Source organism: Protopterus annectens, chromosome 4.part0 (assembly GCF_019279795.1).
Source record: "Protopterus annectens isolate FY-2018-M chromosome 4.part0, PAN1.0, whole genome shotgun sequence".
NCBI lineage: Eukaryota > Metazoa > Chordata > Ceratodontiformes > Protopteridae > Protopterus > Protopterus annectens.
This window is the reverse complement of record NC_056733.1, coordinates 1,427,941,180-1,427,961,694: the sequence shown is the minus strand read 5'-3', so window position 1 is coordinate 1,427,961,694 and position 20,515 is coordinate 1,427,941,180. Positions and strand designations below refer to the sequence as shown.

Sequence of the window (20,515 nt, the reverse complement as noted above, 5' to 3'; positions counted from 1 at the left end):
AATTAATCCATACACTTATCTACCTTTTTCCCTTTTCCCCAGTACCCTAATGAGAGGGTGCTCCATACTTTAATGTCCACATGTAACTTAGATTTTATTTAGACAAAACCAAAGCTGTTAGAAAGTTTGATCAGATTTATTTTTCTTACCAACCTAGGACCGTGGGGTGAGCTGTGTCCAAGCAGACTACTTTCTCCTGGATTTCCAAGACTATTTCCTTCTGCTGCAATCACCATCGTAAGACTGTCCCTTCCCCTGTTAGGGTTCACTTCACCAGGGCTGTTGCTTCATCTGGAGCCTTTTTCTAAGGATTGGACACTAATTCAATTCTTGAAGCAGCTACATGGACCTCATTCCATACCTTCACCAAACACTGCAAATTAGATGTAATTTCTAAATCTAGACTAAGGTTTGCCAGATCCTTACTGCAGGACTTCCTGTAAAGCTCCTCAGCTTCACCTTCCTCTCTTACTTCATGAGCTTTGGTATTCTTCCCCATGTTATGAATACAGCAACAGTTGAATAGATGGACAGAGAGTAGTTGTGTAAAATATTACCATGACAATAGATGTCCCTCGTGTTCTCTGGTGCAGTATTACTAACCCTGGCCTTGGTTCTTCTTGATGATCCTTACCCTACTCCCTTAGGTTGGCATTTCTCCTCGGGCAGTCAGTTTTCAGGATGCTATGCCCGTATGTCACTTTTATGGCCAACGTCCGATCGCAGTCTGTGTGACGTACCATGCACCCTACAGTAGTAAAGTCTTTTATATACTGGCCGATGTCTGGTTACCTGATGTTGTGAATCCTGCAACAGAGAAGAGAAGGACCTCTATAGTTATGGTAAGATTTTGCACTACTATTCTGTCCTTGGTCAGAATAACCAAATTTGTCTCTTAAATGTCTTGATTCACATACATGGGTACAAGCTCAGTCTTTGTCATACCTGCTCTTAGACAAGTACAGATTAAATTGAAGTGGCAGGCATTGTTTTGGAAAAGTTGTGTGTTATAGGGATTGAGGATGGTAAGCATGCAAACTTTTAGACAAACAGGTAAGCCATACTCTTGTCTGCTAGTATATGGTGAGTTTCATTCAGCTGTACTTGGTGAGTATCTTTTCAGATCTGTACTGTATTTTTGTTTGGGCTTCTTTCTTGTTAACACTGTCTTAACTGTTACTGCAGCATGCATTTAGAACATTATCCTATTGATGTATCTGTTTTCAAACTTATTTTGGGGTGTATATGTTTTACACAAATTAAGTTCTGCTTTATTTTTCTGTTAGGACTCGCAGCTTTCCAGTTTTGGAAATGGAGGACAGAGTAAGTAATCCTGATTTAATCATTATTGTATAACTTGTATGTAAGGAAAGGCTGGAAAGGCAAATGCCCTTGAATGGCTTATAGTAGGCTTGACACTGAAAAAGTGAGTGGTAATTATAGTAAAGAAGAATTGGGTGTGGAGAAAAATTAAGTTTTGGTGGTAGAAGTGAATGGAAGAGCATTTCTAGCTATGGAAGTTTCAGTGACAGTGATTGGAATGAAATGAATGCTGTTGAAATGTTGGTGAATAATGGTAGGGCTGCATATACTCTTAGACATCTTTGATGGCTAAGGTAGAAGCTGATTTAAAATATGATCCATATTTTTTCTTTCAGATCGTGTAATGTATTTAAGCTCTGTTTAATCTACTGTGTGTGTGACACGACAGGTGACCTTGTGATTTTTTTTTTTTTTCCTATGAATGTAAAACAGTTGAAAAAGAGGAGAGGAAATGCATGGAGTTTGTGTTGTGAAGTATAAAGTGTAATGTCATATTTTTCCTGTGTCATGAAACCAAGGGTTGTAAAATAGTGCAGTTGAGTCAGTGGAAGGTTAAAGACACCCATTAGATGGGCTATAGCAGTCATGCAAGAATTGAAACCTAGAATTAGGCCCATTATGTGAGGCTAGAGGTACGCAAGCTGTAAAAAAGTGCAGCTAAATGATGTTTAAATTTAAAAGTGGGGGTGAGATTTAATAATTTAAATTTGTGTAAACGCTATTATAAGCATTCTGTATTACTTGTTTGCTATGATGATAAAACAGAAAAATGTGTCTTAAACACTTTGACAGCCACGTAACACTGGCATTGAGCCTGATGGTCATGTAACCATTAAAACGGTTATGGAGGAAACATTTGAAGCGCAGTGTGCATGCAGACTTGGTCTATTAGCATGTGCTGTTTGTAGTTGGAGAAAAGTAAAGGTTTCTTTTTCATTAAAGAAAAAACTCAGTGCAGTTGAAAGACTTTGAAGGGAGCAGATGCAAATGGTTAATTAAACCAACACCAGTTAGAAATAAGGTGAGAAAAGTTTTGCTTTTATTTCCTGTTGGGAAGGAATGACATAATTAGTCTTAGTTCCCACAAAACTGCTCCATTGCACTTAGAACATTTTGATTTTACCGTTTTACTGTGTGAAAGTGATGAGCTAAAATATATTGGGGCTGAAACTAAACTCATTCTCGTTGGAAGATGTTGAGGTATACATTTCCTGTGAAAGTCTGCCTTGTATGTTTTAGGAACTTAGAATAGTAAGAGTTCAGTGCTTTTTAAGCCAGCATAAGGTAGATTTATGTAGTTTAGAGGTTTTCTTTATAGGCTAGCTACCAGTGTGGTACATTTTAATCCCAGCCATTTTCCCTTTTTGTGCTCGAATTAACCTATCAGATTTGGTTAAAGGTTGCCCTTGCCTATCCCATGGTCAATGATTGTATATCAGCCATAATGAGAATAACTGTGTGATCATACTGTAAATAATTTAAAGGGCCCCATGCATGGGATAAAGCATTTAAGAGCTGCTTCTGGCCATTATAGTACAAGGGGCAGTCCTGGAGTTAATTTTCTGTTTCCCATGCATAAATCTAAGTTGTGTTTTGACTATGGACAGGGATAAACTTTCTTTTATATGGATGGGGAATCTGTTCCAGAGCAGCAGTATCCAAACTGTTCTGTTGATGTTGGAGGTTTAGATCTCAAGACTGAATATTTCTGATGCCATTTGACTTGCTGATGTGTAGTAAATCCATCAGTATTGAGTCAGAAGATGCCTTGTGTGCCAGACACAGGTAATCTGTTAGCATTCTGTTGGATACAGAGTATAGTAACAGGTCTTTGATTCTGTCCATGTTTGCCATGTTGTTTAGGCCTTGCATCCTTTTAGTAAGGTGTATCTGTGGGCATTCCAGTTATTGCATGTGTGGGGACAGGAGAATGCCAGAGGGAGCAGTTATACTCCTTGGCTGGCTTCACAAGGACCGAGTAAAGGGAGACTGTGACAATCCTAGATTTAGACAGAGTTCTGTTTTATAAGCTGTGCAATATAGAAGGACTTTCTTACAAAACTGGACATCTGTTGGTCAAACGTTAGGTCACTGTCCACATAATTTTGAACTTTTGGGTGAACTTTGTGTCCATTTCCTGAGGTAAATGACTTCCCAAAGGATTCAACAGTGTTCAGTCCATGATTTTGGGACCGATTATTTGAGATTAACCTTCTTGCGGGATGACTTTCATCTGGGTGATTCAGTGACTGCTGCTAGCTTGTAGTCATCTGCACATTTAGTCAGCCACAGCCCATATTGGCTTTTGCTTCAGAAAAGTAGATGACAAACAAGAGGTCCCTAGCACAGAAACCTGGGAGACTCCAATGGTAACTGGTCTCTTTGTGGAGGTAACTACCTCTATTTTGATTTCCTGCATCCTATCTCAGAGCCAGTTTGCAATCCAGTGGGTGGCATATGGGTTTATTCCCAGATTATTTAGCTTTTCTACTTGTCAGAAGATTTGGCCTGGCTGAGGTGTGCCATGTGTATGCAAGTATGCACGGTGTACCGGTTTGCCTTCATCCATTGCTTTGGTTACTTTTTCAAAAAAATCTACCAGGTTGAGTAAGCATGATCTGCCTGTGATGAATCCAAACTGAAATGGCTGCAGTGTTTGGATGTTCCCTGTGTTCTGATTGATTAGTCCATGATAAGTCTGCTTTATGGTCAGACCTAACAAGTGATGATATGCAAGGGATGGCGCAAGATGCTCCCATATTAGTAAGGACAATATCCAAGATGTTTCTCCCCCAGTGGGTATTCTTACTGATTGCTCCAGGACATTTGTATTGACAAAGTTCAAGAATCTTTGTGCTTATGTATTAGGGTGGTGTAGGTTTTCCAGTCAGTAGTTTAAATGTTCTGTTTCGTACAACTGATTCTTTCATTCTGCATTATTAATGTTTGTATATTTAATCTTTATTTTCACTCTTGTATAAATAAAGTTTTTATTTGTTAACTTTGTATAGTTTATTGTCGGTATTGATTTTTTACTTTCTGAAGAGAAGGGTGGTGGTTCACACTTTAGTTTGGCAAGCTTTGGTGATCATCACTAAGAGTTCTTGAACACATTACCAGCAAGATAAAAATTGTAACTTGTGTTTGACTAAATCAAGAGTGGTGCAGTAAATGAGATGTTTAGGCCATAGCCATGTCTGTGATGGTGGCAGTACTGCCACGTCAAGAAGAAAGCTGTGTGGAATTGTGTGTGAAAATAACTTTTTCAGAAGGCTGTTTCCATTTTACCATCTTTAAGTCACATTTTAAACAGTGATATAGATGCATATACACTTAACTGAAAATATGCTAGTAATGGATACCATTCTTACTGTCATGCAGTATGCATGTATTCTTTGTAATCATTTTCAGTCATTCCATTATATAAATTATTCAATTCCTGTCTTCTCAAGTCTCGCTCTACAAATGTAGTTTTTCTATGTAATTTTAATTTACCTCTTTAGTTTTAAACATTGCATCTTTAGTTCTTTTATTTCCTTTACAATATTCAGTACTTCAGTTGGCTTTTCATTTCCATTTTATACAATTGCTATTTTTGGCAGCCAGTAGCATTAAACATAGTAAGGCCTTACTGCATGTAGGCAGTTCAGGTCCTGTGTGTCTTGGCTCAAAAGAATCTTTTTACTTGGTTACAACTATTTGCTCCCTCAACATTTCTGACAAAGTACTCTGTAGGGAATATAAAAATCACTTGGCTTGTTACATAAGGCAGTTACCATGGTTTTGGGGCACTAGAAGGCACTTTGGCTCTCAAACTCTGGTAAGAAAGGAGGCTAGGATGCTAAGCCAAAGACTCACCTCTGTAAGTAGTTAGTGTTGTAGTCCTAGTTTGAGTGTGGATAAAAGAAGCTCATAGCCAGAGCTGTAGTGTGTATTCCTTTTATACTGTTGGAGCCATATTACATTTACCAAACTGGCTATTGAATCGGATTTGTGTGCACTTCTTTCTCTCTCTAACCAGTTGGGTATCAGTGAAATGCATCAAAGCCATATCTCTGACAACCTTCAGACCTGTTTGGGCAGCAGAATGGAGCCAAGGACAGTATGGCCCTGTCTGTCACTTACTTAGATGGTACACTGATTGTCATTGGTGAGATTCAGACCCCATTAGTTAGACAGGCTGTCATATATTGGCAGCAGTGACCCTTGTCTTTCACATTTGTGACAGTGGTGAGGATATTGGAATACAACTTATAAATCTTAAAGCCGCTTTATAAATGGTATGTGTACACTCTCACCTGCAAGGTCAAATATTGAGGTTTAGTGTTACAGTGCAGTTGTTTTCATACATTAATGTACGAAAGTAGACAATTAGCTTTTCTGAAGATTGCACTATGATGGCAGTGTCTTGGTTGACTTAAGGAGTTTAGAGCAAAAGAAATGTAGCATGCTACAGTATCCAGGGTGGAGACTGTGGTATCTTTGTATATATTTGGAATGCAGCCTGAGGACAGTAAAAATGCAGTAAATAAAAACTAGTGATAGTCATTGTGCAGGTGTCTTTATCAATACATCTTTCTTTGTTTTAATTAAAAAAAAATAAATAAATAAATAATGCTGGAAGAAATGTTAATGTTCTACATATTTATCACTGCTCAGTAGCCTGAGGTTATATGGCTTGTATCAAGCAAGAATATAGCAGCCAACGAACTTCCAAGGCTTCAGGGCACTGTCCAAGCACCCAGACAGTCAGCTTGAGCTGTGAAGACTAAAAAGACATTTTGGACGCAATGCTTTTCAAAGCTTTCCTGCCATCAAAGAGTACACTTCTCTGAGGCTTTCGAGGATCAAATGTCTGCTTGTGCTGTTTTGTTGCTGTGCATACACGTCCCCTTTAGGGGGAAAAACCTTCCTATATATATATATATATATATATATATATATATATATATATATATAAACAAAAAATAAATAAAAAAAGTTTCTTTAACTTTCCTGTTCAGGAAAGTTACTTTTAAGCTAGAACTTTGTGTTTTTATGGACTGCCGCAAGACTGTATGTATTTTTAAAGTGCTCTTTTTTCTGTCATTTTACAAGTTTTTTTAAAGTTTTTAAAAATACTTTTTTTTCTGTGGAGAAATTGTTTATTTTAACTTGTTTGGGGCAGGAAAATATTTTAAGTGCTTTTTACTGTTTTTTTTTCTGTGGAAAAAGTGACTTTGAAATGTTTTAAATTTTCACCAGCTTTTGTAGTTTTCTCTAGGAAAGAAGCCCCATTTTCGTCTTGACCATGGAACAAACTGTCAGGCCCATGGTCAGTCCTTCCAGCAAAAGAAAAAATAAAACAGCTTTTGACACCATAACAGGCTAGCGGTTTGCATCAGCCACAGGCAAGCGACTCTTTTGAGGCCATTAGTTGTATCTCAGACCACTCCTTTTTACCCTTGATCCCTCTGGTGTGGCATTTACAGCCACTGTGGATCGGGGTTTAGCCACACCCTGTGCAACTGTTTGAGTCCCATAAGTGAGCAAAGGAGAGCCACTTTTAACACTGGTGGCACCAGTTTCCTGTCAAGAAGAAAGAGAACTAAACGTGCATCTTCTACTCAAATTTCTTTGGGCAGGAGTAATTTGCTTGGTCTGGCACAGGGTTTAATTCAGGCAACCTTTAAGTTTTTATACAGTCTTCTAAACCTGGCGAAGCAGCTACAGCTTTAGTTGAGTTTACCACTGTTAAACATTTGGGTAATTCCAGTCATCTTAATCTTTCTGATAAGTATGGGAAGATAGATAAGTATGGGAAAAGTATGCTGATTTTTAGAATTATGAATTGTCAGGATCATATGTGTTAAGGTTGGTGCTGACTATAAAAGTATGAGGAATGTTTAGTCTGCAGTTCCTGTGAGGAAAAGTCATCTAAGTCTGTTCTGTTGTACAAAAGTGTGATTAGAGAGTTAAGTTTAAACAGGAAATATCTAAGATTTTTCATCCCTCCTTTTCCAAATTTTCCAAGGGATTCTCTAACCCCTTATCCAATTTTGGCAAAAAAAGCAAAATACTGTGTCGGCAAAATGCAGGTCAATAGCCATTTAAGGAGTGGCAATGGGGGGGGTCCAAAAGGAATTCAGGACCCCCTCCAACCAAGGACAGTCCCAACAAGTCAGATTGACTAAGGGACCTTGTTCCCCCTCTAACTATGCAGTCCTTCCAAAAAGTCTGAATCTCCACTTTTCTGTTTGGCAACAGTTTCATACAAATAGATTCTGGAGATAATTTGTCAAGGTTACGGATTTCAGTAGGAGAAATTCCTCCTTTCCAGGGGGTTAATCATTCATCCATTGGACCAGCTGTGCATCATATGCTGTCCCAGAGGGTGATAGAGCCAGTTCCTCCTTCGCAGGTGGGAAAATGTTTTTATTCAATTGTTTTACTGTCAAAGAAAGAACATGCTTGGAGACCAGTTGTAGATCTTTCTTTCCTAAACCTGTTTGTAATAGTGCCCAGTTCAAAATGCTGTCAGTTCACAGCCTGCTACCTCTTCTACCTCATTCAAGTTCCCTAGTTAACCCTAGATGTAAAAGATGCTTATCCCATCCTTATTCAACTAGACTTCAGGTGTTTCTTAAGGTACTGTGTGTCTGGGTCACATTGTTCCTTTGTCTTACCCTCTAGATTATGCACTGCACCAAGAGTGTTTACAGTGTGTTTATCTCCAGATGTTCTTCGTGTTTCACTGTTGCAGTCATTACATTTGGGTAATCTGCTGGCAGGTTTCCCTCAGTCGGCCTGAATAGCAAAGTCTTGAGTCTTGCGTCTGTTGCTGCTGCCTCTTCCATGACATCAAGTCATCGGGGGTATAAAACATGCAGCCGATGCCATTTTATTCAGTCTTTCTTGCTGCGCGGTGCCCGAAGCAAAAACAGTTCGCAAGTGCCGGTCAGCCGACTCCTGAAATATTCGTATTCGAGTTTCAGAACCTAAGTCTTCAAACCAAAGCTAAGTACCCCATTGGGGAAACTTTCTTGCTCCTTACCGATGTCAGTAAAAGTTAATAATTGCATTACTTATGTGAAGCAAATACCTCATAAGGATTTTCATTTGTACTGTATTCCTTGCCTAGGCCCAGATCATAACATGTCTTGCTGTCTGTTTTGTGCCAGATTTAACCAATGCACTATTAAGCGTCTGTATATTTTTGCTTCTAAATATTTTGGTTCAAGATTTAATTATCATGAAATGTCGTCTGTTAGCAATCCGACTGCCGGAGTTCACAAAAAACACAAAGAAAGACAGAGACGGACCGTCGAGGTCCAAAACCGACAAAGCTTCTCCTAAGCCAGTTGCCGGTTTGCCAGTACTCGGGTGCTTTCGCAGCCCCTGATACCTGCTACCTTTGAGTCGCAGGCCTCTACCGAGACCCATTCAGAGTCTGGTATGCCACGAGATTCTCACAGTATTGAACTCGTGGATGTCTGTCCCTTGGATGGGTCCGGAGCCACTACCGACTTCTGAGGGTGTTTTCAGGCCTCAGCATTTTTATATTAAACAGATGCCAGCAACAAAAGGTCAAAAACATCTCTGTTTAAAAAATTGACGCATGAGCCACATGCTCAGGCCCCTATGCCTAAAAAACAATATCAAAATGTCTGAGGTTTTAATTACCTTGATCAGGTGTCGTCCCCCCCCCCCCCCCGCTAAGAGGCCTAGGCAAGGCACTGATTATGAATCTTCAGGTCAGGTTTCCAGTTCTTCTGATTCCTCTTCTGATCAGGAATTTTCTGTTCCACCCTATGAGGATTCTGATGCAGAGGAATCCATCCCATCTGCATCTCCTCCTGAGGATCTCTCTTTTGGAGAGACTTTGCATACTTTAAGGGAACATTTTTACTGGGAGAGTTAGGACTTCTCTGAATCAAAAACAGGCTTGGGGATTTCCTTCTTCCTCGGCATAGGCGTTGGCAATACCTCCTTTATTAGACATTGTTCATGTGTTTTCAGAATCAAGCATGGCTCCTGATTCCCTGCCTCCGGCTCCTAGTAAGCCAGACAGATATTACAGGGTTCCTGACTGCCACAAATTTCTTTTCAAAAATCCTGCTGCTGATCCTGAGACTATTTCTCAGGGTCCCAAGGGTGTAAAGGCCTCTATAGCCAAAAGTCCTACCCCCCCCTCCCCCCCGATAGAGATTCCAGGGCGCTGGATAGATGGGGAAAGAAGGTTTATACATATGCAACCTTGGCAATTAGGGCCTTAAACTGCCAGTTTCATTTTCTTAAATATCAACATGTTATGAGCTTATTGAAACAGAAAATGATATTGATTTCTGATTGTGTGGAAAATAAAGAATTGCAGGAATTATTGCATGCAGCAGAACAGGTTGGAAAGTATACTTTGCAATGTGGTTTTGATTCCTTGGAGGCCTCTTTCAGGGCTGCAGTTACTGGATCTGTGATTAGAAGGCATGCCTGGCTCAAGGAGCAAAATCTGCCTGATAATGTTAAAGCTAAACTGTTGGATGCCCCCTTTACAGCACGATACTCTGTTTGGTAATAAGGCAGAAAAGGTTTTAAAGAAAATGGAAGACAAAGCTAAATCTGTGCGAACTGTAAAAGATTTCTTACAAGTACAGCCACTTGGGTTTAGTAGGCACTGGCCTACTAAAAATTGGTCCTTTCCTGTGTCCAACAGAGCCTCTCAAGGCAAATCCAGATGCTCAAAAGGCTCTAGATTACCAATCACAGGGTTCTTACAGGTCAAAGCAATGGGGTGCCTCCACCTCCAAATCTGGAGGAAACAAAGCACAACCCTACAATAAGCAGTCTCAGTGACTTCCCTCTACCTTCACCAAGCACTTAACTTTTGGCAGCCCCCTTGGGGGGAAAAGTAGCACCTCATGCTCAAAATTGGCAGTTAATTACCCAGGACAAATGGGTATTACTTACAGGATCCCAGGGGTACAGATTTCATTCCCATACTTTACCAATTCCAAACGGTTGGCCAGATCTGCCACAAAATCAATGGGCAGAGGCTCAGAAGCAAGCTATGTCCCTCATGGATATGGGGCTATTCAACCAGTGCCAGAACAGGAAAAAGGACAGGGTTTTTATTCAATACTTTTTCTGGTACCCAGAAAAGACCATGCCTGGCGTCCAGTACTGGACTTATCGATTTTGAACACATTCCCGGACATTCCAAAATTCAAAATGCTGACTTTACAACAGCTACTGCCTATGCTGGGCAGGAACGCTTGGTTAGTGAATCTAGACTTAAGAGGCATACCTGCATATCCCAATAAGGAAATCGTGCAGAAGGTGCCTTCGCTTCAAGGCAGGTTTTTTGCATTATCAATTCTCTCTGCACTGCCCTTTGGCTTATCTACTGCGCCCAGGGTCTTTACAAAGTGCCTGGCACCAGTAATTGCATTTTGCAGACAAGCTTACAAATTTATCCTTACCTGGACGGCTCCCTCATTCAAGCAGAGAACAAGGACATTCTTCAACATCTGGTGTTTGTAAAAAGGCTTCTAACATGCCTAGGGTATGCAATAAACAAAAAGAAGTCCCAACTGGTACCCTCTCAAATAATTACATTCCTGGGTGCAAGCTTGAATACAACTGCCCAGATGGCTTACCTTAAGGCAAGACAAACAAAGGCAACTGACAACATACTTCAAACTGATGGCAACAAAAACCCAGTTATCTGCAAGACAAATTCTGCAGGCTTTGGGGTTCATGGCATCCTGCATTCTACTAATTCCATATGCAAGACTGCATATGAGGAAACTTCAATGGTACCTAAAAAGTTTATGGAGTCAACTTTGTCACAGTCTGGAAACAATGATTCCTCTCATTCCCTGCCTACAACAGGAGTTTCTTTGGTGGGCAGAGACATGTCACCAAAACAAGGGACTGTCATTCACTACCCCCTGCCACCCTAACCCTAACTACAGATGCATCAGACTCTGCTGGGGGGGGGTGCAGGGGCACCTGGCGGGGAGATGCATTCAGGGCATATGGAGCCCAAAACAAATGCATCTGCATGTCAACCAGAAAGAGATGCTAGCTGTTCAGAATGCCTTCAAGGACTTGCTTCATCCAGGACAACTACTGATAGACGGACAGCACCACAGTTATGTGGTACATAAGCGGGGGGGGGTACACATTCCTACCCCCTTTGCAGACTAGCCATGGTATTGTGGAACACAGCCTTGACTTACCAAGTACATCTTCAGGCTCAATTCCTGCCAGGAAAACAAAATACTCTGGCAGACGACCTAAGCAGAAATCTTATGGACTCACACGATTGGAAACTGGATCCACAAATCTTCAGCATGGTAACACAAAGATGTGGGAGCCCAGACAGATCTATTTGCCTCTTCCCAAAATTATCAACTGGACAAATTCTGCACAAGGACTTATCACAGACAAGCATGGAAAGTGGATACCCTATCCTTTAGTTGGAAAAACCTATCAGTCTATGCCTTTCCCTCTCTGCCTCTTCTCTCCAAGGTCTTACTAAAGGTCAGACAGGAAAAACCAAAAATGATCCTGATTGCTCTGGACTGGCCTCGCCAGCACTGGTACCCATTTCTAAGGAATATATCTCAACTCCCTCCTTGGTACTTGCCTCAAATACCTCATCTACTGTCTCAGCAGAGCAGTCAAATTCTGCACACACTACTCCAAACTCTGAACCTTGCAGCATGACTGATCACTTAATTCAAAAACCACCTCTCAGTAAATCTGTGATGGATGTTTGGAAGCCAGAAGGCCTAGTACTAGAAAATTTTATGCTGATAAATGGAAGAGATTCTGTGCTTGGAACCAAGCACAAGGAATGGACACAGCAAAACCAAATATCCCTCAGATTTTACAATACTTGACTGAGATGCTTGATAAAGGGCCCATCTTCTTCATTTAAAAATACATGCCTCTGCCATCTCCGCTCATTACAACATGGAGCTTCCCCTCTTTACTCATCCTTTGCTTAAACAGTATCTTAGAGGGGCCAAAAATTTAAAGCATCCCAGAAGAGCACCAACTCCTGCATGGGACATCAATTTTGTGCTGGAAAAACTCCCCCTGCCTCCTTTTGAACCAGCAGCTACTGCGGATATACAATTTTTATCTTGGAAAACAGCTTTCCTCAGCAGTCACTTCAGCAAGAAGGGTTTCAAAACTACAGGCTCTCATGGCTGTGGAGCCTTTTATTACATTTTACCCAGGCAAGGGTGTCTCTCAGGACCAATCCTTCCTTTATGCCTAAGGTGGTATCCAGAGTGGCTCTTAACTAAACAGTTCACCAGCCAACATTTTACCCAAATCTGCAGAACAAGGGTGAGTGGATTCTACATTCATTGGACATGCACAGACAACTAAGATTCTAATTAAACAGTACCAAATCTCTAAGAAAGTCTGAGCAACTACTGGTGGCATTTGCTTCAGGATCAGAAAGAAAGACTATATCAAAGCAGACTATTTCTAAGTGGATAAGCCACTGCATTCGTTTCTGCTACTTGCATCATGGTAAACCTGTGCCCAAGAGGATCAGGTCACATTCCACTAGGGTTGCATCTACCTCAGCAGCCTTTCTCAGAGGAGTTTCAACCAAAGACATTCTAGAAGCTGCTACTTGGATCTCTGTTCATACCTTCACAAAGCATTGTCATTTGCCTCTCTTCTCCAAATCCAGGGCAGGCTTTGCCACTGCAGTTCTGCAGGGCTTTATAGCCGCTCCTAATGCTATTTACTTCCATCCTCCCAGCCATAGCTTTGGGATTCTACTCTAATGTAATGACTGCAACAGTGAAACACGAAGAACATAGTACAGTTGTGTACACTTACCATAAATGTAGATGTTCAAGTGTATTCACTGTTGCAGTCCGGGTTACCCACCCACCATCCCCTTTTTCTATAACTTTTCTTTCCTATACTACATTCTAAAGCCTTTGTGGTGTATTTGCTTTTAGATGAAGGTAAAGTTTATGTTGCTAAAAGTGCATTTACTTATATTGCTGTTTTTGTGTGTGTGTATGTGTGTGTGTGTGTGTGTATATATATATATATATATATATATATATATATATATATATGTATGTATATATATATATATGTATGTATATATATATATATATATATATATATATGTGTGTGTGTATATATATATATATATATATATGTGTGTGTATGTATATATATATATATATATATATGTGTGTGTGTGTATATATATATATATATATATATATATATATATATATATATATATATATATATATATATATGTATATATATATATATATATATATATATATATATATATATATATTTTTTTTTTTTTTTTTTTTTTTTTTTTTTGCTCCCCATTTGGGGGGCACCTGACATTTGGGGCAAGAAAAACTGAATAAAATGGCGTCAGCTGCACGTTTTATACCCCTGTCGACCTGACTTCATGAAAGAGGAGACGGCAGCCAACGCAGGACCCAAGACTTTGTTATTCAGGCCGACTGAGGGCAACTTGCCAGCAGATTGCCCAAATGTAATGACTGCAACAGTGAATACACTCTAACATCTACATTTATGGTAAGTGTACACAACTGTACTTTATGGGCTTACTGAAACAGAAAATGATGATTTCTGATTGTGTGGAAAATAGAGTTACAGGAATTATTGCATTCAGCAGAACAGGTTGGAAAGCATACTTTACAATGTGGTTTTGATTCCTTGGAGGCCTCTTGTAGGGCCGCCATTACTGGATCTGTGATTAGAAGGCATGCCTGGCTCAAGGAACAAAATCTGCCTGATCATGTTAAAGCTAAGTAGTTGGATGCCCCTTTGCAGCATGATACTCTGGTAATAAGGCAGAAGAGGTTTTAAAGAAAATGGAAGACAAAGCTAAATCTATGCAAACTGTAAAAGATTTCTTACAAGTGCAGCCACTCGGGTTCAGTAGGCACTGGCCTACTAAAAACTGGTCCTTTCCTGTGTCCAACAGAGCCTCTCAAGGCAAATCCAGGTGCTCAAAAGGTTCTCTATTACCAATCGCAGGGTTCGTACAAGTCAAAGCAATGGGGTGTCTCCACCGCCAAATCTGGAGGAAACAAAGCACAACCCTACAGTAAGCAGTCTCAATGACTTTCCTCTACCATCACCAAGCACTTTTGGCAGCCCCCTTGGGGAGAAAACTAGCACTTCATGCTCAAAATTGGCAGTTAATTACCCAGGACAAGTAGGTATTAAACATAGTATCCCAGGGGTACAGATTTCATTTCCATACTTTGCCAATTCCAAACAGATGGCTGGATCTGCCACAAAACCATTGGGCAGAGGCCCAGAAACAAGTCATGTTCCTCATGGATATGGGGACTATTGAACCGGTACAAGAAAAGAAAAAAGGACAAGGTTTTTATTCAAGACTTTTCATGGTACCCAGAAAAGACAATTCATGACGTCCAATACTGGACTTATCGATTTTGAACACTATGATGTTCATCGTGTTACACTGCTGCAGTCATCACACTTGGGTTATCTGCCGTCAGGCGGTCCTGCAGTCGGCCCGAGTTCCAAAGACTTGGTCCAGCGTCGGTTGCTGTCGCTTCTTCCCTGACATCAGTGCGACAGGGGTATAAAAGAGGCAGCCAACGCCATTTTCTCCAGTCTTTCTTGCCACGCGATGCCCGAAGTAGAAGCAGTTCGCAAGTGCCGGTCGGCCGACTCCTGAGATTTTCAAATCGAATTTCAGACCAAAGTCTTCATTAAAGCTAAGTACCTTGTTGGGGATCCTTTTCTTGCCTCAGTCCGATGTCAGAAAAAGTTAATAATTGCATTACTTGTGGGAAGCAAATACCTCATAAGGATTTTCATTCTTATTGTATCCCTTGCCTAGGTCCAGACTACGGCGTCACAGGTTGTCGGTTTTGTGCTAGGTTTAACAAATGAACTATTAAATGTTGGTTTGATTTCGCCTGACATTATTTTGGTAGAAAATGTAATTATACCATGCCATCAGAGCAACCGACGACCGGGATGCATAAAAAGCACAAAGATAAGGACAGGCAACCGAGACACAAACCAGACACCGAGGCCTCAGCTAGGCCAGTCGCCGGTTCTCTGGTTTTCAGTGAGGCGTCTACGCAGCCCCTGACTACTGCTGATTTAGAACCCCAGCCTGCATCCGACTCCCAAGCGGAGATTGCAGGGCCTTCAGAGCCTTTATCTTTAGGCCCTTTCCGACTCCATGGCTGATGGGGATTCCGGTGCAGTTGAAAGGCCGTCAGTTGCTGAAGGTGTCTTCAGACCGACTACACTTAATATTAAATCCTTTGCAAAACTGAAAACTCCATTAAAAGTAAGGAAGCCTGTACAGCAGTCTCCAGTGCAAGGCCCCATGCCTAAGAAACAGATGCTTAAGATGGCCGAAGACTTAATTACCCTAATCAGGGGTTCCCATCCCTCACCTGACAAAAGGCCTAGACAGGAGGAGGACTACGCTTCCTCTGACTAGGTTTCCATTACCTCAGATTCTTCTGAGGAACAGGAGTACTCTTTTCCCCCTTATGAAGATACTGATGCTGAAGAGTCTATTCCCTCAGCATCTCCCCCAGAGGACTACTCTTTTGGGGAAACTTTACATACCATGAGGGAACATTTCCACTGGGAAGGCCAGGATTACTCTGATTCTAAGAAAAGGCTCTGAGAGATGTCCTTCATGGATGCATCTGCAGTCATAACAAGTGGGTTGTCCTGTCGTCAGGCAGCCCTGCAGTCGGCCGGATTCCAAAGTCCGGGTCCGGCTTCGGCTGATGTCGCACTCCACCCGACGTCATCTCTGTTGGTCTTCGGGTATAAAAGCATCAGCCGACGCCATTTTCCTCAGTCTTTCTTGCCGCGTGGCGCCCGAAGCAGAAGCTGTTCGCAAGTGCCGGTCGGTCGGATCCAGAGATTACTTCTCCCGAATACTACTTCGAAGACTTCTAAAGCTAAGTACCCCGTTGGGGACTCTTTCTTGCCTCAGCCGATGTCAGAAAAAGTTAACAATTGTTTAACCTGTGGGAAACAAATACCTCATAAAGATTTCCACTCTTACTGTCTGCCTTGTTTAGGCCCAGCCCACGACGTAGCAGCCTGTTCGGCCTGTGCCTCTTTCAACCGGCGAGCGGCTTAGGCGTCGGTCGGAGTTTGCAGAACAGTTTTTCGGTTCTGATTTTGCGTACATTATGCCGTCGGATCCTCCGACTACCCCCAAAAAACACAAAGATAAAGACCGACACTCGCGGTCCGCGGTTTCGGCCGAAACCACGGTAAAGCAAACCGCGAGTGTCTCGGTTTCGGCTGAAACCGAGAAAACTGATCAAAGTACAGCTGAACCTATTCTTACAACTGAGGCCCCTGCTACAACTCTTGAATCAACCTCAGAAATTTTACCCACTACGGTGGTTGACTTATCAGACACTATCCCCTTGGATGTCTCTACCCCAGCACGTGGTGCTGCTAGGCCTCCAGCTGCCATGTCCATTAAGGCCTTCGCCAGGGCTAAGGCAGCCAAGACTACTAAGACAGTGCCTGTAAAACCCCCCACATCCAGGCCCTCTTCTAGTTCTCAAATGCTTTCTTTGGCAGAAGATTTAATTTCTTTAATTAGAGGATCTCAATCTCACCCAGACAGGGCCTCTCAGCCCCCAGAGAAGAGACCTAGGGCAGAGCCCCCTGAGCCAGTGTCTTCTGATGATTCTGCTGAAGAATCAGACATAACTGACCAGCCTGAGGCTCCCTTCTCCAATTTTGAAGATTCTGATGCTGAAGAATCCATTCCAGCTGCTTCCCCACCAGAAGAATTCTCCTTTGGGGAAACCTTGCATGCCATGCGAGAACAGTTCCAATGGCAGCAACAGGATTTTCAGACTCCAGAAAAGACTTAGGACCTTTCTGCACCTCCCACAGCACAGGCCCTTAGCTATACCTCCTGTTCTCTCTGTGGTGGATGATGCTTTCAATGATGTTTGCTCCGCTCCTGATTCTTTCCCTCAGCCCCTGCCAAACCAGACAGATTTTACAGGGTGCCAGATACTCATCACCACCTTTACAAGGCCCCGCTTGCAGACCCAGAAACTATTTCCCAGGGTCCCAAGGCAGTAGCCGCGACCACAGCTAAAAACCTATTCCTTCTGAAAGGAAGCAAGGTCATTAGACAGATGGGGTAAAAGGTCTACACTTCAGCTACTCTCTCAGCTAGAGCTTTAAACTGTCAGTTTCACATGATACAATACCAAGAGTTTATGCTTGATCAGTTAACTAAAAAACTAACCACTGATGAATCTCTTGATAAGAAATATGTATTAGAGATGGTAAATAACATACAACAGGTTAGCAACCATTCATTAAAATGTGGCTATGATGCACTGGAGGCTTCATTTAGATCAGCCATGACAGGCACAGTGATAAGAAGGCATGCATGGCTAAAGGAACAAGCTTTACGGATCATGTTAAAGCTAAGTTGCTAGATGCTCCTATGGACAAGACAAGTTTGTTTGGTACACCTGCCCAGCAGGTTATGAAGAAAATGGAAGAAAAGGCAAAATCTGTTCAAACTGTTAAAGATTTCTTGCAGGTTCAACCCCAAGGTTTAGCAGGAACTGGCCTGCCAAAAATTGGTCCTTTCCTGACTCCACAAGATTTCAAAGGGGCAGGAATAGACGTCCCAGAGGCAGAAACCAATCCAGAGGAGGTGCCTACAGAGGGCGACAGTGGCAGGGTACCCGCAGAGGCACAGACACAGCCACTGCCACTACATCAGCACAACCACAGTGACTTAATCCTAAATCTGCCTACCAGGGAACAAATAGCAGCTCCTCTAGGCGGAAAGTTAACCTTATTTTCAAAGAACTGGCACTACATAACAAAAGACAAGTGGATTTTACAAACCATAGATCAAGGTTACGGTTTCACTTCCACACTTTACCAGTCAAAGAGGAATGCCAAATCTACCTCCAAATCAAAAACAGAGGCTCTCGCCAGATAATGGAGTTAGCAAACATGAGAGCTGTGGAAAGAGTGCCAACAGCAGAACAAGGAAAGGGTTCTACTCCAGACTATTCCTAGTTCCAAGAAAGGAAAAAGTTGGAGACCAATTCTCGACCTGTCCACCTTAAATACATACATCATTGTCCCAAAATTCAAAATGCTGACCCTACAGCAACTTCTTCCCATGCTGGGCAAGGAGTCTTGGCTGGTAACTCTAGATCTCAAGGAGGCATACCTGCACGTCCCCATTCGACCAATCTGCAGAAGATACCTCAGATTTCTTGCAGGATCAGAGCACTATCAATTCTCAGCATTGCCTTTTGGCTTATCTACTGCCCAGAGTATTCACAAAATGCCTGGCATCAGTAATCGCCCATTGCAGACTACAGGGAATTCAAATTTACCCATACCTGGACGACTGCCTGCTACAAGGGACAACAAAAGCAAGCTGACAACAGATTTACAAAGGGTCATTTACTTGCTACAAGGACTGGGATACACAGTCAATTTACAAAAGTCAAGGCTGATACCATCCCAAACAAGGACATTCTTGGGCGGAATTGGACACAGTACAACAAATGGCATTCCTGTCTACAGAAAAACAAAAGAACTTCCTCTTTACTTCTTGGCACTAACAAAACTGAACAAGTTAACAGCAAGAAAAGTTCTGCAGGCCTTGGGCTTCATGGCATCATGTATAATCTTGGTCCCATTTGCCAGACTACATATGAGGAAACTACAGTGGTACCTAAAGAATTTATGGTCCCAACACAGACACAGTCTAGAAACAGAAATCCCACTAATTCCATGCTTAAAACAGGAGTTCCTATGGTGGGCTCAGGCATGCCAGTCAAACCCAGGCCTACCCTTTCGCAGATGTCAACCAAGCCAGACCATCACAACAGACGCTTCAGACCTTGGATGGGGGCACACATGCTGGACAAATGCGTGCAAGGATTGTGGACACAGGATCAACTTCACCTGCACATCAATCTAAAAGAAATGCTGGCAGTAAAACTGGCAATCCAAAAGTTCAAACCATTTCTCAAAGAGGGCCAGTTGATGATAAGGACAGACAACACCACAGTCATGTGGTACATCAACAAACAGGGAGGCACTTATTCATACCCCCTATGCAGAATGACCTTGGAGCTGTGGACCCTGGCACTCAGCTACAACATTCAGTTACAAGCAATATTTGTACCGGGGAAAGACAATACTCTAGCAGACATATTAAGCAGAACCACCCGGATGCCCACGAATGGAAGCTGCACCCGGACATCTTCAAGACCATCTCAAAGAAATGGGGATTGCCACAGATAGACCTATTCGCATCACCTCTCAATCACCAGCTCAAAAAATTCTGCACAAGGACATTCCACCCACTAGCATGGAAAGTGGACTCACTCTCCTTCAACTGGAAAGGCCTAACAGCATATGCATTCCCACCTCTTCCTTTGATACACAAGGTACTACTGAAAATCCAGGAAGAACGTCCAAGGATAATCCTGATAGCTCCAAACTGGCCAAGACAACACTGGTACCCACTACTGAAGAGCATGTCTCGGAACAAAATGTGGCCGATACCTCTGATGCCTTTGATGTTAACTCAGAACAACTACAGCATCATACATCCAAACCTGAAAACGCTGCAACTGACTGCATGGAACATCACATAGCAGCAGCTAATCCAGAACTTTCCCAAAGAGTGAAAGACATTATTCTTGAAGCACGCAGACCTTCAACAAGAAGGAACTATGCTGGAAAATGGAAAAGGTTTGTCATTTGGAGTACGGAAAGAGGAAAAGATGTGTCAAACATAGATATGCCTAACATTCTGGAGTATCTGGCTGAACTTCTTCATTCAGGCCTGTCCTACTCCTCCATCAAGATACATGCATCAGCTATTTCAGCAGAATACAGCTTTGATCCACCTGTTTTCTCGCACCCTTTGCTCAGGCAGTTCCTCAGAGGAATCAAGAATGTAAAACCTCCAAGGAAACCACCATTACCAGCTTGGGATTTAAACTTTGTGCTAGAAAAGTTGACACTATCACCCTTTGAACCAGCAGCAACAGCAGACCTACAACACCTGTCATGGAAAACTGCTTTCCTACTGGCAATTACTTCAGCAAGGAGGGTTTCAGAACTACAGGCCTTAATGGCAGTGCAA

At 42.0% G+C, this 20,515-nt stretch overlaps 1 protein-coding gene across 1 annotated transcript in view; it reads left to right on the top strand.

Annotated features, from left to right (window-relative positions):
* The window catches only part of AFF4 (AF4/FMR2 family member 4), a 2,373,445-nt gene that overhangs the window by 489,497 nt on the left and 1,863,433 nt on the right, over nucleotides 1-20,515 (top strand). The window contains exon 5 of the mRNA XM_044069901.1: nucleotides 1,287-1,327. Within this exon, the coding sequence (XP_043925836.1) occupies nucleotides 1,287-1,327 (41 nt within the window). The remainder of the gene's footprint in view (nucleotides 1-1,286; nucleotides 1,328-20,515) is intronic.